Raw genomic sequence first — 22444 nt, forward strand, 5'->3', positions numbered from 1 at the left:
AAGACGAGCTGTGCTGGTCCCACCGACACAGAGCACTCACCACAAGCTATTTTGTTTAGCCTTGTTTTTTTTTTCTGCTTGTCTTACCCATCACAAAACGCCAGTTTGTGGACTCCTAAAACTTACAGGCATGAAGGAGCTCAGACTGGGGTCCCCCTGGGGAGGTGTTCTCAGGGTCTCGGTGGTTTCGTGTTGTTGCCTGTGCGTGTGCATGCCCAGAAAAGAGCCCGTCCTGCCCAGGACGTGAGCCCAGCGTTTGCCCAGCCCTGTGCAGGAAGCAGTGGCAGGTTCAGCACAAGAGCAAGAACAGGACAGAGCCCTCAGGAAGTTGCAGGCAGGTGGGGAGCAGGGATGGAGCCCTTGTGGGGTCACACACGGTGTCCCCAGCAGCAGGAGGGGGTGGCCAGAGCCCTGTGGGGGACCTGCGAGGGGACAGGGCTGAGCCCCCTGCAAATAAACCGCCCTGGGGGCTCCGGCAGGTGGCTGCTGGCTGGAGGTGCGAGCTGTTTGCTCCGTGGATGTGCATGATACACAGAGATGCTTCTTTTTCTTCTCCTTTTTATTTGTTTTCCCCCTTCTTTTCCCAATGCCTCTCCCCAGGGAAGCACAAACGAGGTAAGTGGCTCTCGTTTCCCCTGCTCTCCCCCGGCATGCACCGCACGGCTCCCAGGGGATCCTTGAGGGCGGCCGAGCCTCAGGGACAGAAAAATCATCCCGGGATCAGACGCACGTTGAGCTGCTTCCCAGCCCTTGGGCTCGGAGAGAAAGGAGGGCCCTGGGTGGTGGCTGGGACCCCAACCCCGCAGCGGGGTGCTCGCTGCTGCCAGGGTGTCACCTCCGGAGCTGCTGCCTGCCATCGACCCCACGCTGACAGCCAGGAGCCTGAGGGAGGGGTTTTTGGGGTGGGCTTGGGGTGGAAGGAGGGGTTGTGTGATTGTTGTGATGGGGTTTTTACCTTTTCCCCCATCAGTTTGTGGCTGGGGGCTTTCCTGGCGTGCTGAGCCCTGCCTGTGAGTTTTGTTTTGCGGCACCAGGCATGGCTCAGGCTGAGCACAGCCCTTGGCTTGGTGTGTCTGCAAGCGCCACGTGCCCAGCTTTGGGGAAAAAAAATAAAATCCTGGGTGGAGTAAACCACGCTCGGGGACTCGGAGGTGTGTTCTGCCTCCCCAGCCTCTTCCTTGGGCCGAGGGCTCGGTGTTGGTGCATTTTTCTGCCACTGAGTTACGCGGGGGTTGCCTCTTAAGAGGAGTTTGAAGCAGATCTCGGCGATGCCAAACACAGGGAAAAAGAACCCGTTGTGGCCCATGGTGGCCTGCACAGGTGGGATGTTTTTGGGACCTCGCTGTGCCCCCAGAGCTGCCCGGAGCTTTTCTGACCTCTGGGGCCGTAGGCTTTGCTGTGTCTTGTGCTACAGCAAACCCCAGAAGGTGTTCTTTGGTAGAGAAAGCCTTCCTGCCAGGAAAAAGGCAGCTGTGTGGGGTGAAGGCATCGAGAAAAGCCGAAAATAGCCCAAAGTGCTATTGGTGATGATGGGCATGTTATCAGACACCACCAAAAAATAAAGAAACGCAGAGAAGCTGCTGGAAGACCCTTGCACCAGCCCACCACAGCCCTAGAAAGGCAGCCACCTGCAGGCAACAGCCCCAGGCTTTCCCAGGGTGTGTCAGGGATGCGGGCAGCAGCCCCTCATCACCCCGGGGCCTTCTGCTCACCTTTGGCTGTGCCATGTCTGCCTTGGGCCCTCCTGCTTCACTCCATGGCCTCAACATGCACATGATGAAGCCATCACGCCGTGATGAAGCTCCCATCTCCATCGTCTACCTTGTCCCTCCCCGCTACAATCCTTGTTTCACATCACCAGGAGTCTTCAGAGCCCCAGCAGGAGCTGCTGGTGGTTTTATTTTTATTTTTTTCCCCCAATTAAAAGTTGTTTGAAGTGGAAAGCTCAGCGCTGCGCTACCCATTCACCCTCAGGGCTCTGTAACATCGCAGCGTCTCCTCTGCGCTGTGCCCTGGGTGCAGTTTGGGGTGGAGGGGGGGCAGTGGCACCCTTTTGGGAGGCTGCAGCACCCGAGGGGCCTGGGCACGGCCCCGTGGCTGCTCTGAGCTGAGCTCTGCGAGGGGCACACGCCCCACGGCCACATCAGCATGGGTAATGCAGCCACTGCCACACGGAAAATGCCTGGGTCTGGTGCCAGGCGTGTCCCTCGCATGCTCCATGGGACTTGAGAGACAACTGCTGGCATGCTGCGGGACCAGCACGCTGCTTCCTGAGCCCATGGTGTGGCTGTTTTGCCAAGGCCAGGCCTCGCTGTCAGGTCGGAAAGGCACCAACAAGGAAAGCAAAAAATGGTAACAAGAGAGGGAAAAAAAATCTGCACTCACCCACAGAAAAATCCAGATAGAAATTACCCAGCAAAACCCTCTGTGCGATGCAATTTCTGCCTGGTGGGGTAAAAAAGTGCTGAGAGTGCAGAAATTTAAAGCCTGCACGTGAAACACGTAGGGAAACCCAGCCCCTGCCAACCCCTATGCACACTGCAGGTAGGCCTTGGCCGAATACAGCCGAAGGCAGCTCTTCCCCTTAGGTCTGAGATTGATGAACTCCTGAACCCTATTTTATTTTTTTTTCCCCTTTTTGGACACTGCATTGCTGAGCTGGTGCCCAAAGCAAACTGCACGCTGCGCAGGCTGCCCCTGCTGCTGCAGCCTGTCAGCATCTCCTCTGCTTTTTTTTTTTTTTAGGCTTTGTACAAACTGTACAGCGCGGCCGCGACTCACAGACACTTGTACCACCACGCCTTCCCCGCACAGAAAGCGGAGCCTGCCGAGGGCTCGGAGAGGAAGAAGCTGTAGGGCAGAGGGGCTGCCCGGGGCACACGGAGGAGACGCGGCCGCTCCCATGTTCCATCTGTTCCTGCAGCAACAGCGTTGGATGGGAAGATGTAGGCATGAGTTTTGTTCTGTTAATATGTACATATCAGCACTGCTGCGAGTACCAAGTGCTTTTAATTTGCAATATCCGGCACACTTCCCAACTAATTTATGAAGCCTTATTTTCTCCCTTTTTAATTAATCACCAAGTCATTACAGGAATTATAATTTACGTGACGCTGCAGCTAAAAAACCTTCCAAACCTTCGCATTATTCAAAATCGTCTTATTTTCAAACACTTGAACGAGTTATAACATGTAACCGAGGGTTTTCTTCAATCAACTAATTACATCAACATAATTAAAAATGTATTAACTTGCTTTATCAGAAACTGTAAGGACAGCTGCTATGGTATGTTAACGATATTGTAAGGAAAGCGTACTTTTCCATTCGTAACTGATGCACAAAGTATCACTTTGTATATGTATTGGAGAAAGTTTCACTGTATTTCTGTACATATATATATTCATTATAGTGCATAGAAAGTGTGTTAAACAGTTCTATTCTTTTATCATCAGAACTATTAAAGTTTGCTTTTTGTTCCTAAGAGGTTGGCTCCATCAGAAGCAATTATTGACTAATGACTTCAGAGCTTCTTAGCGTTACTTTTTACATTTTCTGATTTTTTTCTGACCTTCAGAATTGGTGCTTTAATTGTAACTTGACATCTTTAATATATTCTGGTGTGTTCACTGCCCCAGTGCGACCTCCATGAGGTGCTTCTGTCACTGGTAGAATAAGAGCAAGTTTTATAAAAGCAAGTTTGGGGCAAAGCAAAGCTTCCAGCTTTTGTAACAGCTGCACCCATACCTGGCAGTCACAGCAAGTTGGGTACAGGAGGCTCAGAGGGGCAGCGGTTGGGTTTTATGGGGAACAGCTCCAACAGCAGCTCTGTTCTACCACGACTCACGCAGGGGACAGCATCTGTGACAGCTTCTGATTGCGGCCACTCCCAGTCAGATCTCCTTGGCTCTAACCACTTCATTTGACCTGCTGAAAGGTGAAAAATCAGTTGACTACCCTTTCACTCATTAAACAAAGTGATTTTTATTGAATTAATAGGATTTACAAGAAATGTATTTTGTCTGCAACCATGTTTATTGCACTAAAAAGAATCCATAAATAACATTTCAGGACAATCAATGAACCAAATGAAAATATCGGCAAGGGTAACTGTACAAGTACAAATTTTCCCCAAGTCAGGAAACTTTAATACAAGACAAAGCTCGGTAAAAAAATGTTGATACATCCCTGATTTTTTTTGTGGTGTGGTACAGCTGGTTGGTAAGCTGGTTACACAATGCTACTACCTTCCCGTGTGGCTGGGGCACATAAAATGCAGTCTCCCTAGCATTTCAGAACCTTTGAAGAGTTTGCTTAGTGATATTGGTCTTTAAGAAGGTACGAGTATTTCGCCCTCTGACTAACTTCTGTGAAAACTAGTAGTAAATCTAAGGTAATAATGCATTAAACAAAGTAAAAAATAAGGCAACTCAGACTTCATTCCCATGAAGCACTTTGAGAGTGATGAAATCAGCTTCTGTATGGTTCTAGTACTGAGAACAGTGCCAGTGTTCTGTACATTAAAGCTGTAAACAAGGAACAAACCTCTCAAGAGGGATACAAAAAGTCCAGAGGGAAATACACCAAAATACTAATTTGGATTTTAACAATGTTTTGCATCCAGGGCATTTCTTGTAATTGCATCTATTGCCGTTTAAAAATATATAGTCAGCTTCTTAATAATACAGCCAACTGCTAGAAAAAAGATACCAGAATCAAGTCTCTGATCAAACTCCGTAACTCCATGCTGGTTTTCAGAATAACAAACTAGTTTTTGTATGGAAAAAGATTAACAAACATTTTTCATTTTATAAACAATACATAATACATGTAGAAAAATATTCAAGAGGATAATAACAAAGGTGCAACGTCAACAAAAATAAGCTGCCTTTTCAACCAAAGCACTTTTTCATAGTATGAAGTGTGGAAACTTTTTAAAGCTCGTAGTGTCCTCGGAAAAGTCTATTAGGAAGAGTTGTTAGCTTAGAAATTCTTGCCGTGCTGCTGGGCATACCACTGCTGCCTCTGCTTGCGATGCTCCAGCTCGGTGAGGAGGGCCTGCCTGTACGCCTCGTACAGCTTCACGATCCGTTCCAGTTCTTTCATGAAGAGCAGCTTCAGCATGCCCTGGTACGTGTCCAGGTCCGCCAGCTGGAAGAGCTCCCACTTCAGGATGTGGTCGTACCTGGGGGGAGACAGGAGATGAGTAGGAGACTGGAGATGAGTAGGAGATTATCCACGTGTCACTGTGTGTTGGGTGAGGAGCTGACCTCACAGCTGCACGGCCACTCATCAGCTCTGTAGCCATTTACAGCCTGCATTATTAGCTATGTGAGGAAATAACTAATTAACACCTACAGACAGGGAGCTGTGGCTCAAAGTGCACTGGAGAAACACTACTTAGAGCTAAACTGCAGAATCACCCATAATATGCCAAATTAATTTTATACAGGTAAATTCACGAAGTACTACAGATCCTCTTAACTGACTACACGAACACTCCCCAAATGAATTTTACATCTTGGTTTAGAACATCAATTCTGTTACACAAACCTTCAAGATATAGCAGTAAAACACCTTTTAAAATTGGACTAGGAAAGCAAAAACGAACTATTTTAACAGCTTATCCTAGTATTCCCCAGCAAGTACCTCCCAGAAGGCAGAGCTCTGCAGGCCTGCAAGTTCTCCCTCACAACGCGCTTTTGTTTCCACAGCATTCTCGTTCCAGCCTTAACGAGCACTCTTGGACACTGCCCTGCTCCTGGTTAATTAGCAGCAATAATCTCAATCAGTGTCTCCAACTGCAGGTCATGAACCTCCCAGGACAGCAGACGGGGGGATTAGATAGCACCAGCAGGGGCTGAGGGAGGGAGAAGGGAGAGAAGGAAGCCCACAGATGTTCTCAGTCCTCACACTGGAAAAAAATGAGCTGCTGTGGACCTGGGGAGGTCCCCTGGAGAACTACACGGGCTAAATGCTGGCTGGCCAGGCACCCTCGGCCTTTTTTAATTCTTATTTTTTTTAATATGGAGCGATTTCGGAGTGCTGTTCGTACTCCTAGCACTTTTCCCAACTACTGAAGCCTACAAACATCTCCTTACGATCACCATCTGGCTGTCAAAGCTGCTGCCACTAAGTAGCTATGAGCTCCATGCAACAGGAGCCTCCTCGAGCCTCCCTCGTTTCGCTAGCAGAGCTGCTGAAGTTTCCTGAGGGCTGCGTTTTGTGTCCCGACTGCCAACCCACCCGTGTGAGTAATCACGGCCATTCTCCAGTAATTTTCCACCATCCAAACTGGCACTGCAGCTGCACAGAGCAAGATGCTGGTTTAGGGACATTCATAATGCAGAGGGTTGTTCAATCACGCGTTAGTCAGCAACTCACTTTCATGCCATAAAAATTCCTCAAAGCTTATTTTCCCAAATTTAGTGTCTATAATATCAATTTCCCTCAATATATAAAGCACAGGAGCTATCCGACCCCTTATGGGTGGATTTTTGGGTGGTCCTGCATGGACCCAAGTGTTGGGCTTGATGATCCTTGTGGGTCTCTTCCAACTCGGGTTATTCTGTGGCTCTTCTAACGCAAGAAGCTATCAGAACAGAGGCTGTGCGTGGAAACACGGCTGTGCTGAGACTCACTGAGCACGTTGCCTGTACGCTCTACATTTCCATCAGTCACTTTTTAGCTGCCACCAGATCAAATTATATGGAAGTTGGGTTGCCTCCAAAATCCAATTATCTACCCCGTCAAGAAAACAAGCTTTTTTTTTTAAAAAAAATGTGTTGCTTTTTGTGCCAGCGGTGGAAAAGGGTTTCCAAGGTCCCAGTAGAAAACCAGCATTTCTAACAAAGTTTTTCAACAAAATCGCGGTAATGCTGCAGAGAGGGGACTGCAGGTCTCTGGCTGGGACCTGCCTCAAGTCAGCGTGTCTGAGGAGTGGCTGTTACCAGGCTGCAGTGCGGGCACCCCTTATATGCGTAAAGAAAGTGGCACAAGGGCTTCAGAGAGCCAGGCAGATACCGAAGCCTAAAATAAACGGGCTGTTCCCTTTGATGTCTCCAACCACCTCAAGGTGATGACTGGTGAAGTCTGGCCAGGAGAGCCCCAGCTGGTGGCCACGGGGACACTGCCTGGCTCCAGGAGCAGACATTTCTCACGGCACACAAGGGATGGGGAGGCAATGAGTGCCCCCAGAGCTGTTTCTTACTCAGGTGGTGGCACAAGCAGGAAAGAACAAGCTACACCACGTGCAAGAACGCATTTGAACATCTCCTGGGACCTGCAGCTAAGAACAGCTCCCTCCCTTGATTTTAAAGCATCACAGAGTGCCAAAACCGTGGTTGTTCTTTAGCCCTTTGAAACTCGTTGCTGGTGGTCTGTGATACAACTGGCACATCGGGGCTGCTTCTCCGTGGCAGCTTCACTTTGGCTGCTGAGAGAAGTACTGAACGGAGGAGGTCTAACTAAAGATCAAGGCACTAGCAGCACCTTAACAGGCATGGACTCATTCCTACCCAAAAAGTGAGCTAGGAACACTCACCACAGAGATGCCTCGTGGAACAGGGCCCAGAGCACCTGACCTAGACACCACGGGCATTTCGTAGAGGGGCAGCTAGTCACAGAGCCAGAAACCAAGAGCATGTTGGCAAAGGAATCCTGCCGAGCACCGAGCCTTTCCTCCTGGGCAAGGAGAGGAGGGCTCACCAGTCAGAATGCTCCGTCCCCAGGGCTATTCCCAGCAGACAACAAGAATTCAATACAACATTCACTTTCAACACAGCAGATGGTGAGCTGCCCAAAATATTTACAGCCTCTTGGTTACAGCTGCAAGGAGAAAGACCTGGGTTCTGATCCTTGCCCCCAAAGTCCCCCACACACACTGTGGCACGCTGTTAGAGCGCCTACCCCAACTGGTCTTCAGGACTTTAAAATTGAACATTTATTCATGTTTTGAGACTGGCAAGGGCTTAAATGCATGCCAGGTATCTTGATTTCACTGTGAACATTCTGGTAACTGCGCTTATGCTTTCAAAAAAAGCCCTGGACAGATCCTGGGACAGAGAGGGAAAGGGTGCTTCAAGGTGTCACCAGTACCTTGGGATTGGGAATCATTATGCCTCAAGTTATTATTAGACCTCAAAGCCTCTTTGCTGTGAGCCAAATATCTTCTTTTTGTTCTTAACAGAATGACTGTTTTTCACTAATAGGAAAACATTATGGTTAACACCTGCCACAACTCTCCGTTAGATCTTTCCGGTGGTCAGAATTCTTAGAATTTTTAGAAAAACCTGTCAAAGTAAAAGCTGTTACCTATTTTTGCTATAGTATCTACTTCGTTTTCCCTCCACAACCGGCCTTGAGTCAGCTAATCAAGCTACAGCACCAGGCATCCCTAACAAAATATACCACAGTGATCTCAGTGGAAAACAGCACTATCAATCAACAAATTTTATAGGGAAATTTCAAATAGCAGATCCCAAAAGATACTCCCCTACTAACACTATGAAAGTGTTCTGTCAGCTTTCATTTTTGTGCCATAACGCGGTAAGAAATGCATGCAGTTCTCACACTCAACTTTTAGGAAGTGCTGTTTAAGAATTTACAAGCATCACCAAATTTTCCCCTCAAGCTTTAAACCAGCTGTTTTCACAACAGAGGTTTGTTATCACAATTACCTTTGTAATGTGTAAGTGATCTTGATTTCAGTAACTAAAAATATTTGTCAGATGGTCTATAAGAAGCCCTCACGCTGAGGTGACACCAAGCCAGTTGCAGTTTCTACCTCTCTTCCCCACTTTTCCAGTATAAAAGTGCATAAACCAGGATCTGCTTCTTCATAGAATTGTTTGAGAGTTCCGTGAACATTCATATGACTACCAGAACCACTTTAACAGAAGAAAAGTTAAAAGGATATGGGCAACTACACGATTTTTGGTTCCTCCGAACAATGCCAATTCTCAAACACGGAATGAATTAAACATTTCAAAATGTCTCAGCCTATTAAAGACATTTCTGAGAACCTTATATTGCTTATCCTCAAGTTTCAAGAGAAGTACCAGCAGGAATTTACACAACACAGACTGAAATATTTCAAACTGCGTTGTCTAAATGTGCCAAAGACCTAAATAAAGAAATGCAGTCGCAGCCAAAACCTGAAAGTGTTTCTAGGAAATAAGTCCTCTCATAGGTTACAGGAACTTAGTATGTCCTTGGTGTATAATATACTGCTGGATTTTAGGCAAGCCCAGTAGCCACAAGCAGTAATTAAACACTTCCAAATTATAGTTCAGAAGCAGCAACAAAAATATTTCAGCTGGAAGTCACTAATCATATGCTGCTTGTGAATTTGCAACTATAGACTGACCTGCTCACTGCTGTAAAAATCAGTTTCTCCATATTTCCCTTACGAAAACATACATGGTTTCATAATTACTGAAATATTATCTGGATTTTTTTCATTGCTTTTCTATTTAGTCTTTTGCAGAGCTGAACCCATCAGAAAATGTTTCATTATGTTGACTTATATCTGCTCTTGGAGGCAATTCCCTGTTCCTAGAGGGATGTTTCTTCAAAAACTGACTTTTTATCACCACTTAAGCAGTAATTAAAGCTTTTGATTGGAAACAGATTTCAGTCTGAATTCAAACTACAAGTTCTCCTTCACAGTCACTTCTTCTCTTTTTTTTTTTTAAAAAAAAAAGGAATAACACACGCATTGGGAAGTTAACACCCTGAGAAAAAAAATATTTTTTATAAGCCATTCTCACAAATACACTGACAGTAAATCACATCCTACCAGTTCTCCAACATAACATTCTGCAAGCCATGGGATCTGCAAGAAGTACTGTGATGATTTTAAGTGATGCCTAGTGCAAAGCAAGCTAATGTGATGAAAGAGTCTCCAAATCTTCTAGTAAGATGACACAAATAACTTATTACACACGATTCATACTTATGGTCATACTTATTACACACGATTTTCAACTGGAAGAGGAAAGGGCCAAATCCCTTTAATGTGCAGATTTTGGCTCTATTTTGGGGAGATATAAAAATCATACATATAATAATGGTTTAAACCATAATTTAAACCACATATATACATTGTGTTATTTAAATAATATTCATTATAACAATAATTACATCATTATACATTAATAACATAATATATATTATAGGGTGAGATTATATCTGTATATGGTTTAAAAAGCATCTTTTGATACTAATTGTTGGATGGCTGATTGCGAGCAGCAACAGCAAATTAGAAGTTTAAATGTTTAGGCTAGATCCTCAGCTTGTAAAATGCAATGGTGGTTCACTGAATTCAGTGTGGCTTTTTTTAATATATAAAAATGTGGAATAAAACCAAAATATACTTATTTTGCATTTGCACATCTGCTAAAACTTCACCCGTGCAATTACAGGCTGGGAACATTAAAGCACCTAATTTTGTTTAAACCATATTTCTGATAACATCCCTGGGGGTGTTCAAGGAAAGGTTGGACGTGGCACTTAGGGACGTGGTTTAGTGAGTGACATTGGTGGTAGGGGGATGGTTGGATCAGATGATCTCGGAGGGCTTTTCCAACCCTAATGATAATGTATGAAAACATCCAGTACAACTTCCTCATGCGCTGTCAGCATCAGTTCTTACACAATTCAGAAACAGACACCAGCTAAAGTTCTTTCAGCCATCAGAACTCGTTTGCTTTCCTTCTAAACTACACGTGAGTAATTTGGTGTGAAAAGAATAAAGAAACAAGCTCACTTCACAGGAGCCCTGGCGTAGACCTGCAGCCAGTCCGGAATCTCGGCGGTGTGGTAGGGATTCGCAGGGACAAGGAGAGGCTGGCTCCGCTCCGCCTGCTGGGGCTGGTAGGTCACTGGGGGAGGCTGGTCGTAACGGGGAACGCTGTATGAAGGAAGGCAGAGACAATCAGTGAGCTCCAAGCAGGCATCATTTAATTATTAACACCAATGGACAGATTAATACAATCTGCAATCTGTTAGCACGCTGCACAACTCGCTCAGGACCTACTGACCTAGTGCCCGCTACCTGGACACTACAGCTGAAAGGAAGTGTTGTCTGGTTTGGAACGAGTGAAAAGGGAAACTCAACCAAATAACACACCATTTCATATTTTAGAGCTAGTGTATTCAGGCATCAGCTGATACGTTACTCTGTTTATAACAAATGACATCCTCTTATGTTTGCTTTTGTGTGTCACACGTTAAAAAAAGCTCTCTCTTCCTGGGAAACAGTAAAAAAAGATTGGATAGCAGAAAGTAACTGGTAGATCTGGTACATGCTAATTTTATTTTACCTTTGAATTTTACGTAACTAAAATACCTAAATTCATTCTAAAGAAGACAATTCATAGTTCAGATTATAGGTGCCACTTTCCAGAGAACCTCCAGGAACATCTGATCAAGTTTCGTTTCAACCAACAACTCAGTTCTGTTCTCAGCAACTTTGCTGTTTTACCAACAGTTGAGGAGAATGGTTGCTTTGTTTTAGTGAGTTAGGCTCAATATCCTGTTTCTAAACTTAAGATAGTAACAGATGAGGAAAAAAAGACACTAACAATTATAACGACTTCTAAAAATCTTCATCAAGAACCAGTAAAGCTTACTTCTAAAAATAAGATGGTTTTGGCATATTGTATGTGAGGCAAAAACAGTCCCACTTTCTCAGCTGGGTTAGGAAAAGAACAATCGTAACAGACAAGACTGATGTCATACCTGGGAGCACAAGGATGTTTGTACTGAGCTCTTTTATTGATGTGATCCACGTAATACACTCCAAATTCTGCTGACTCGACTCTCTCCCATCCCGGGGGCAGTCCCTCGCGCTCGAGTGGGTGGCTCCAGTGAGTTGTATTAGTGTTATGATCTATATAGTATTTCCTTCCTCGAATAGTCCAGTCCACTGACCAGCCAGGAGGAAGAGGCAAGTCTTCAGAGCTATGATTTGTTAAGTTTCCTAGAGATGTAGCAGCAACTCTCCCGATGCCTAACAAGAAAGGGAAAACAGCGTTTAGCCAAACAGGTAATAACCCAAACCAACGTTATGTACAAAGTCAACTTTTTCCCCCCTGCATGATGCAACTGAACTTTGAATGATACCATAAGATTTACAGCATGTGCACTCGTACACTAGTAAAAAAAAAAAACAAAAACATCCTGATGAAGTCAAAATAGCTATTCCCCTTTTAAGTCTCACGTGTTTTTGCTCTCCTCCTACTCCAGGGTCACTGGCCAGCTTCGTTCAGACAGTGAAAGCCTCCTTGCTTTTTCAATTAAGAGATGTATTTTAGCGTACTCAGCAGGGATAAAACTCTTGTTATTGGCTCAATTTGCTGAGTAGAGAGCCAACATAAGATTACAAGTGTTAAAGCTTCACCTAAATGAGTTTCTGTTTATACACTATTATGGATGCATCAGAACTATTTATCTACAAGAAAAAAAAAAAAAAAAACAGCTTTTTTTCCCTAGTCTGGTCAAAAACAACTTAACTGGAACAGTCACGGGATACCAACAAAGCCTTAACCCTTCAAAATCAGTAGCTTGAAGAGGAAAACCAAGCAGAGGGAAAAGGTTAGCACTGCGCTGACAGGTATTAGTGATGCGTGTGCAATCAGCCAAAAACCACCAGCAGTAACTACAGAAAACAGAGAGGCCAGATCCACCCAGGATCCTGCAAAAGCCCTTTGCTGAACAGTTCTGCACACACTGAAGTTTGTGTTGCCATGCCTGCTTTGCCAAGATTTAGAAGTCTTTTTTTGAGAGAAAGTCACAAAATCTCCTTGTTTCTTCCTCCCTTCCTTCCACGGATCTTGGAGGGACATTTCCTGCTCCAGCAGTCTGCTCAGCTGGTTCTTCTTTAGTACTGAGCACCTGCACTTCATAATGCTAACAAGGCCCATGCAAAATGGTAATTTCCAGCTCTCTCAGTGAAGCAGGCTGCAGTAGGAGAAGACTTTCTCCAGCAAAAGAGAAGTAAAATGACCTAGGTCAAGCGTATTTTGGGTTGGGAGAACTGACCCAAAGTAATACCTGATTTATTCCCTACCTCTGCCCCACAAACACAGCAGGTTTATGATTTATAAATAACCAGTTAAAGAGACTGCTAATGATTATTTTAAAATCATTCCATTTCCTCTTTTCCTTCCCTCTATATACTGGGGATACTTAGGTAGGCAGCTGATTAAAAACCCGAAGAAAAAATACAGGAAGTTAATAAAAAACAATGAAATGACAAACAAGATTTTCACAGGTGTCTCATCTTTCAGAAGCCTACTGACTGTGCTGGCTCAAACTCACCTCTATTTTAAAGTAATTACCTTCCACTACCTGTAACTCTATAGTTACACAGTCTGTGGCTTTAAAGAAATTCTAATTATCTTCTCAAACACCTCTATTCGATCACAGTACTCAGAGTTTGTGTATCACTATTTCCCTACAAGCAGGAGGAGCAGTATGGAAGTGACTTTTCTTTTCCCACCTTGTCAGAAACCGACTCCGTCACACCCACCTTGTTCAATGATCAAATGAATACACCCCTTTCCTTCTCTTTTTGTGTTCTTATTTTTGAGAGAAGAAAAGGCAGAGCCTCTCCCATCGAAATCATATTACTAAGATGAAATTTCAGGTCTGGGCTTTAACTGAGAGAGACAACACTTCAGCAGCACCAAAGCTGTTGTATTTCCCAGGCAATTTCATAGCTTGTTTACTGACTGTGTCACAGTCCAATCTTGCCGTGTTCTGAATTATTGGCCTTCAAGCATCTCTGCTTGCTGGGGCACTCACCTACTCGTTAGCTTTAGGAAGAAAAGTTAATAGTGGCCTTCACGTGACAGCTCCACCTCTCATTAGGATTAAGCAAGCCAGACCTTTACTTCCAGTGAGGAGAAACATCCTAGACGCTTCCTGACCTTTAGCAGTACTGGGGCCAGGGAGACTATTTCAGGCCCTAGCTACAGTTATGCCACTGTTTTTGTTTTCATTCCAGTGACAAAATACAAGCGCTTCGGCTTCTTGGAAATACTGCACTTTGGGTAAACAAATTCAGTATTTTCCCCAATCAAGTGAGCTGCTGTGTTGGAATTCTGCATGAACAGCAAACATTAAACCACCACCACAAGATCGAACACACAAAGCTGACGGGGGAAAGAACTTTCATCAAGGTATAAAGGTATAAACACACTTTTCTGCTCACTGTTAAAACCAGCACTTTTTTTTTTAAAACTAGTTCCTCCCACTTAAATTCTAGCACGATTGCAGCAGAAAAATACCAATACAGTTATTTACTGGGAGTAAAGGTTAATGCTTTTTAACATCTCAAGTTGGTATTAAGAGTTGCACAAGCCAGGATGATGAACACTGAGCCATCCCCTGCACCAGAAGCTCTCTTGACACAAAGCCTGCATTTCTTCACCCAGAGTCAGAGAAGACTGGGAGATGCACTTGGGTAAAGACAAAAATCAGATTCTGACTACAAAAATTACCTAGAAAGCACGCTGAAAAGCAGTGCTACACACCCTGTGGAAAAGCAACACAGGCAGTTCTGCTTTTGTCCCTTCACTAAATTCCAGCTCCTGGTTTACCCCGCATACAGGCTCAGTGGGCATTACCTCTCCTTAAAACCAGGCATCACACTGCAACATCCTGCAGACTGGAAGATTTCAGATGTCAGGTAATATTCTGTGTCTTATGACCATCAAGCCATTATGGCAATTAGTATAATTTAGCCATTTGTTTATATAATTAGAGTTACTAGAGAACAAAATAAATTGTATCCTGTTTTCCTTATAAAACTCAGCAGATGCTCCCTTCAAGGCAGAATGAGCATGTGTGTATGAGGAGTAGTTCCTGCTACAATTCAAATGAGAGGAGATGAGCATCTATTTTCAGATCTATACACCTGTAAGGAACAGTAAGACAGGACCACACGTCAAAGAATAACTTCATACATCATCTTTTCCAAAGCATTTTCCAAGGAATCAAACTACAAGAAAGCCTGAAGTCATCTACTGTGAACATTGCTTTCCTGTGTAATACTGCCCAAGTGGGATATTCTTCTGGGTTTTAATTTCAGGTGAGGTCTTAGCCCTAAAACATTTTCACAGCAGCACAAAGCTTCACATAGGTGTTTACTACCAAGGCTATTCCATGCACTATGGACCTGTACTATATTTTAGTAACATAAAATTACCTACAGGAAAAAAAAAAACAACACACAAATTCACAGCTTGAACCATTTTTGTCAAAACATCTAGTTTAAAACCTGTGACTTTTCTCTTGATGGAAGAAATTAGCTCCACTTCACCGTAACTACTCAGGGTTTTGTTACACACACGCTTTTGTACCCATGAGCAGGCAGAAATTCCAATTCTTCCTGCTTGGAGAAGCTTGGAGGAACGGCATTATGTAAGTTATCTGCTTTTTCCTAATGTTAAAAACCTCCTTCACTCTTTTTAAATAACAGTGCTCATCATTAAACACTCTCAGCAGCACCATTAAATTTCAAGCAGAGTCTCCAATTAATTTAAATTTATGCAACCGTAAATCCTTTTCAGCTTGTATCTTTGGAACCTGCCTAGTCTCATTTGTTAATTCCATCTCCTAATGCTTGTAAAACACAGTATCTTCAATTTAAGGTCTTGAGTGAATTGCAAAGTAGCCTAGAGTATTATTTGCTGTTCTAAAGCAAAAGAAAATCATGTTCAAGTTTGCTTGCTTAGGAGCATCACCATGTATATTCTTAGCATTTTGAAAAAAGAAGGTGCCAAGGAGCAGCAATCACTTTAATTATGAGAACTAAGATTAAAAAAAAATCAGTTTTAAGTGAGGCCAGGCCCTTTATTCAGTGTCTTTCTCAACATCTTCAGGAATGAAGCTTAATTTTGAGCACCATATTCTAGTGCACCCCAAGCTATTCCCTTCAAAATCCACCTTAGGCTAACGATGTCGCAAATGGGACAACTCTGTAGGATGTTCTACAATGGTGGATGTCTGGTTGGGTTTTACTCCATTAATATGGAACAATGCAAACCATGAGTGATGGGAAGAAATACTTTCATAGGGCAATACAGGAGCTTTAACAGAGAAACATTCTGCATAATAAAGTCAAGCAGTTCTTCAGTTCACCAACAATGGTAGTAGAAAGCACAGGAGAAAAGTCCTACCACCAGAGCAGCCCAGCATAATGGGAAAACGGCAAAGACTCTGGAGAAAGTCTCATTTTATTTGAGACACAGCTAACATAGGCAGAGTTTTAGAAGCTATAAACTCCCACAGCTAACTTCAACCAAAATTCATAGTATCAGAGAACAAATCTAGCCAAATGCAAGGCCTTCATATTTGTCTTTACTTAGGTCAACCGTTTTGAGAGCTTTTTTTCCCCCTTCCGTAATGATGCCCAAATCCTCTCCCTTTCCCTCTTCAAACCAGGATAAGAGGCAGAGAGAGAGAAATGTTTAACTTTAAGGGAGTGAGTAACAATGAAATAGAAAAGTTCTGGGCCTTCCTAATGCATGCCAGAGCTCCTGAAGGTACTTCCTGAGCACAAGTACCTCGATTGTCAGAGGGCATGGGACATTCCAGACATAAATTAATAAAGGGGACACGACAGGAAGTATTTTGAGAGCTTCCAAAAATTCTACACTGAAATTACCGCAGAATCAGCACAAAGAAGAAAAGGTCAGGAATTGCCATGTTAAAAAAAAAAAAAGGTGAAGTGTACACACTTGAAAAGAAAAGCCCTGCTACTTTAGCTCTAAAGAGAGTCCTTTAAATAACTTGTATTTCTTGATTTTGCTCTCACATTCAATATGAATAAGTTTGCAATTCCAAAGGGGCAAAATTTAACACGAGGTGAACCTCCTTTCAACTAAAGCTCACCAGACTCTCCCTTCAGAGGGAGAAATAATTTTTCTCCTCTGACATCACAGGCAACTACTTACAATACTACACCACAAAATCCCTTTTTTAAATCTCAGCAATTTGCATATACACAAGAATTATTCAGCTTACCGCTCAAACAGGTACAAATAACTCTGAGGTCTTGGTTACAAGTTAGTTCCAATCTATACTGTAGGTATAACTTCAACCACAGACCTCCCAAAACCTTTAACCTAGAAGAGAGGAAAGAGATGTCGAGGAAAGACAGGTAAAGTCTCTTAGAATTAAGTTTGAAATGGACACTTGGAAAAAAAATTAAATAAAAAAATAAGAAATTGCACAGAAGTAGCTAAACATACAAAAATAGGAAATAACTGAAAACATTTCTCAGGAAAACAACTAGCACTAGTTTGTTAATTAAAAATAAATCGAATGAGAAAATGAAGATATGGAGAATTGAATCATGCAGAGAGAGAAAACATGACTTCAAGGAGAAACGCCTATGAAAGGCAACACTGTCACCATCAGCTTCTGAAAAATCGTGAGACTTGGATAAAGGCTTTGCCAACCACTTCGGGTTGGAGGATGTCAATAAGAACACATTTCAAGTTATCACCAAATTATAGAGTGGAATTCTTCTTCTGACCCAAAGCTGGCATTCACATGCACATTTGGTATCCAGACACTGCTTCTCAAGGGCCATCTCAGCTGTAACCCCCACTAAATGAAACATCACTCACCACTGGTGATTACACCTTGTGCTCATCAGGCAACACCTCTTCATCAATGAACCCAAACCAGAACACAACTGAGAGCACTTTCTGGGAGAGGAGGCAAGAGGCAGCATTTACAGACCACAGCTAATGAAGGGGTGTGCATCATGCTTTGTACCTGTGTTATTAGGCAAGTTTATAAGCTGCAGTCATCAGTGATCCTGCTGAGGAACAGTTTCAGCTAGGTGAAACACTTAGAAACAACACTAAAAAATGTGTGAGAACTCAGACAAAGACAATGAAAGTAAAAGGCCTGACTCGGTATTTTGTGGAGATGCAGGAGAAGAGGAATTCGAAATTACAATGATTAGTGTTGCTTAAGAGAAACACTTAAGGCTTGATGACAATGGATGGTTCGAATAAAAACAAGCTTAAAAGTGAGGCAAAAGAAACAAGATGACATAGGGTTTTCTTGTTTTTGGACACACAATTCTTCTACTGAAACAAGTAACAGCAACTCTTGAGAAGACACAGGGAAGTTGAGGACACAGGTCAATGCTCTTACTGCAATGAAACCTCAAGGTGGAATTTAAGAGTTCATATTCCAGGTTGAGATGAAAGGAAAAAAAAAACACAACAACAAACAAAGGAAAAGGGCTCACACTGTCAGACAAGACATTCACCTTTTTGATTTCTTCCTACAAACACGTGACTGAATACCCACCCCTTACCAAAAGTGTGAAATCTGTTCAAACTGTTACAACATCTGAGGAAAGGACAAAGACCAAGCAAATACCAGCATGTCCTTTATGTTTTCCAATGGCTAAGAAGGCATGAAAACAGGACAGAAAAGCCTTATGAGAAAGAAATGTGTTGCTACAATCAAGAAAAATCTGGCTGTGAAGCTCTACTTTCAGCTTGTTCTAAAATTTGCTAGATTAACTTCACCTTCAGACTAACAGGTGGAGCTCCCTTTCCACTTAAACACCGATCCAGTTCTACAATGCAGCAATATTTTGGAAGACTCTCAGCATTAGTATTCTTGTTTTAAAGGTCACATTGGTGGACTGGTTTATGAAGTCCTCCCCTCCTGCCTCCAGGCCCACAGCAGATGCAAACAGGTGCTTGTTATCTGGGCCAGGTAAATGTTTAATGACTGCTGGCTGAAGAACAGCTGACAGAGATGGAGAGCTTCCATGCACAATCTCTATAAATGCTGGCTTAATACATAAATCTAACAACATTAACAAGGATGGAGTAGCCAGCCTTAAACATTAAGATTTCAAGATTTACTGGCTGGCAGCAGTAAAGCTAACGTTACTTTTCTGCCATTTTTCACTGAAATGTTCCTGTAGTAAAACAAAACAAAAAAAAAAGCCCACACATCACAAACACCAAAGCACTGTCAGCTTGTAACTCCATGCGCTCTGTCAGCAGCCATAAACGATGACATTTTTAGTTGCAAATTTGTTCTTCTAGACAGGAGATTTACTATTTTGTTTACAGATTACAAGGAATGAGCTAGCAGCGCATTATTTACAGGTCTGAAATGTTTCTTTCAAACTCCTCCTTGAACGTAGTGTCAGCAGCATACACAGGGCTCCGATACCACCAGATTTACTACTTTTAAGGTCACCTTTCCACAGGTAACATTGAAATGCTAGATTTTTTAATTTCAACTATACATTCATGACAGTAAGAATTCTTCTTCAGTGTCATCACAGGCAATCAAATACTTCAGAAAGAAGTATTTAATGGATTCTTTCTTTCTTACTGCCTTGTTCCATTAGAAAACAAAGACAGGTTCCACTGAGTTTTTAAGTATGCCTGTTTCCCCCTCAAGCAATATTAGAAGCTAAAAACAAGTCAAGGACTAAGAAGTCAATTTGAGCACTAACTACATGCCAATTTGCTAATTACGCATAACAGTCATTCTTCTCTTTATCTGACATCAAATAAACAACATTTTTTCATTATAAAATTAAAAAATAAATATTTATAATAGTAACAACAACAAAAAAGCAATGTTATAGTTTAGAGCTGTTGGTTATTCCATACACCATGAAAACAGCAGCTGTCCCCTAACGAGTAAAACTGCAGGCTCACTAGCAACTGACTCAACATGGAGAAAAAAACTGCACATAGGTTTGGGATTAAGGTAAATTTGCTCAAACTTACCTTATTTATTCCATAAATCAATCACTGTCTACATGCAATTGAACTGTTAATACTAAGAAGTGTCAACACATACTCAGATCATGGAAATGTCACTGAAAGGAAGCTCTGTCCTGCAAGCGTAACTCAGAAACATGACCACAGATAGACTGTCACACCAAAAGGCTTTCAATAACATTTAAAAAACAAGAAATAATCCACACTTACCTGAAGTGTGCCTCCCATGATTCTGGGACATCCTCTGGAAAAGATCACTGTTGTGTTCGTAATACCTGTAGTCCTCATGCAAGCGGTCATTTAACTGCCGTCTCCTTTGGGCATCATAAAAGTGATCGTAATAGTAGCAACGGGCACCGGCGTCTCCATTTTCCATAACAGAATTAGCTTCTGTTAAAAAGGACTGGGAGGAAGAGCCATATTCTCTAGGGACATCAGCTAAACTTCTAGCAAGATAGGAGGGTGCAGACAGTCTGTTGCTTTCCCGTCTCATTATTTCATGAGGTGGCCTCTGCACTGGAGTTCGAAGGAAGCTCTGGTTCCTGGAAACAATTCCATCTCCCCCAGCAGCATACGCAGGCGTGGAGTCAGGAGGACAGATATCAGTTCGTCTTGGAATGGTTGGACCGTGGCGGATAAATGAAGGCATCAGATCTGTTATAGAATAAAAGAGAAATAAGAACTGCGTGTGCACTTAATGTATTTGGCTGGCTACACTGCTAGATTTACACCATGGAAACGGGGAAATTCGAATGCCAGGATCCCTTTAAAGCAGCTCTAATGGACATGTGAGTATAACGGTAATGCTGCAGCGTGTGCTGCCACAACAAAAGCCACACACCCTCTGCCTGCAACAAAAAAAGCACAGTTTTGGCAGCATAATCGCAGCTACAAAAACCAACACACGGCACCTCCCACCCCCTGTCTGTGGCTTACGCCAGCCAGGCTTCATCGTTCTCCTCCCCGCATGGCCCAGAGCATCCACGTACCCTGCCTACAGCTGAACCACGCACGGAATTTGTCCTTTCTCCCTTAAATATGAAGTTTGGGCAGCAAAACACTGCCTTTTTGTGCGTGTAAATCGTCAAGCCATTAGAAAATTTCGCTTTCTCCTTCAGATAAAGGAGCTTGGCACGTGAGCGCTGACACCCCCTCACGCAGCCCCACAGACAAAGCCTCGCCCCGCTCCCACTGCCTTCAGCATGGCTTCAATATCTGCTGTCCTGCCCTTCCAGGTGAGCTAACTGCAAGCACCTCCAATTTAGAGGGAAGCCGTGCCTGTCATTAAGCCTATTAACAAAGCCCTTGTGAAGTTATGATTTAACGACCGGCCCCACGAATTCAGTGCCTCCCAGGAGGGGTAATCAGGCAGTTTATGACAGGCACCCCACGGTTACATCACGGCAAGCAGCAGATGGGTGAGAGGCCTCAGGCCGCCAGATACACCCACAGGTTGATTTAAAGGCCTTAATGTGTATTAATTAAGCGCCAGGCCGATGTGACCAGGCTGGGAGCTGGGTGTTGGTGGTCCCTCAGCTAACCCAGCCACTACAACACCTCACAATTCCACTCCTTTTCCCTCCAAACACCCACAGCGAGCACCTCAAACTCCTGCTTGCTAATTTTCCACAAAAACCTCACAAAACCGCTCCCCCCTCCCTCCCCCCGGGCCCCTTGACACTCACTGCGGAGCAGCGGGCTCGTCTCCTTCTTCACGTACTTGCCCTGCACCTCGCCGGGCTTCGAGAGCTCCGTGCGGGTCTTCTTCCGCGACAGCATCCCCCTGACCGGCCCCGCATACCCGGCCCCGGCCCCGCCGCCCCCTCAGCCCCCGGCCGCGCTCCCTCAGGGGCCGCCCGTTGAGGGCCTGAGGCGCGGGAGGGGAGGGGAGGGGGGGGAAGCGCGTGCCCGACCGCGCGCGCCCCCGCCGAGCGCGCCCCCGGCCGCGCCCACCCCCCCCCTCAACACGCCTACAGCGCGCGCGCGCACGCGAGGGGGGTTGTGGGGCGCCCGGCCCCGCCCTGAGGGAATGGCCGCGGGGGGGGGCACAGCGCCACCGCGCGGCCGGGAGGGCGCATGCGTAGTGTGTGACGGGAATGGTGGGCGCCCTTCCCTCAGTCACCACAAAACGCGTTACAAGATTGAATTTACAAGAGGGGAAATAAGTTATTTAACTTATATTTGTGTAATTTATACTTCTATAAGTTATGCTTGTATAAGTTATATACGTATAACTTGTACTGTGAAGGTGGGGGGGCGCTGACAGGAATGGTGCCCGCCCCTCCCTCAGTCACCACAAAACACGTTACGAGATTAAATTTACAAGATAGGGGTGTAAGTTATTTAATTTATACTTGTGTAACTTGTATAAGTTATACTTGTATAAATTATATACTTATAACTTGTACTGTGAAGGGGGGGGGCGGCGCTGACAGGAATGGTGCCTGCCCTTCCCTCAGTCACCACAAAACACGTTACGAGATCAAATTTACAAAATGGGGATATAACTTATATAACTTATACTTGTATAACTTATACTTGTATAACTTGTATAAGTTATAACTCTTATATACATACAACTTGTACTGTGAAGAGGGGGGCGCTGACAGGAATGGTACCCACCCTTCCCTCAGTCACCACAAAACAAACACGTTATGAGA

The 22444-nt window shown here is 44.0% G+C and overlaps 2 protein-coding genes across 8 annotated transcripts in view; one reads left to right on the forward strand and one right to left on the reverse strand.

Annotated features, from left to right (window-relative positions):
- Positions 1-3483, forward strand: part of ATL1 (atlastin GTPase 1) — a 27540-nt gene extending 24057 nt beyond the window's left edge. For 3 of the 5 annotated variants that reach the window (XM_072038065.1, XM_072038063.1, XM_038179852.2), the window contains exons 13-14: positions 601-615; positions 2746-3483. In XM_072038065.1, the coding sequence (XP_071894166.1) occupies positions 601-615; positions 2746-2856 (126 nt within the window). In that variant the 3' untranslated portion in view covers positions 2857-3483. The remainder of the gene's footprint in view (positions 1-600; positions 616-2745) is intronic. The other 2 variants (XM_072038064.1, XM_072038066.1) reach the window with 1 other exon arrangement.
- SAV1 (salvador family WW domain containing protein 1) lies at positions 3143-21750 on the reverse strand. 3 transcript variants are annotated; one of them, XM_072038068.1, is made up of 6 exons: positions 21470-21750; positions 19995-20438; positions 11740-12010; positions 10766-10909; positions 5012-5182; positions 3143-3924 (listed from the first exon to the last, which is right to left on the reverse strand). In XM_072038068.1, exons 1-6 carry the CDS (start codon positions 21561-21563, stop codon positions 3891-3893), a joined length of 1158 nt encoding a protein of 385 aa, XP_071894169.1. In that variant the 5' UTR covers positions 21564-21750; the 3' UTR covers positions 3143-3890. The 3 variants fall into 3 exon arrangements, with proteins under 3 accessions (XP_071894169.1, XP_071894168.1, XP_027315353.2); XM_072038067.1 differs by having other exon boundaries at positions 3143-3927; XM_027459552.3 differs by lacking the exon at positions 3143-3924 and having other exon boundaries at positions 3963-5182; positions 21470-21749.
- Positions 21751-22444: the final 694 nt, after the last annotated feature.

Source organism: Anas platyrhynchos, chromosome 5 (genome assembly GCF_047663525.1).
Source record: "Anas platyrhynchos isolate ZD024472 breed Pekin duck chromosome 5, IASCAAS_PekinDuck_T2T, whole genome shotgun sequence".
NCBI classification, from domain to species: Eukaryota; Metazoa; Chordata; class Aves; order Anseriformes; family Anatidae; genus Anas; species Anas platyrhynchos.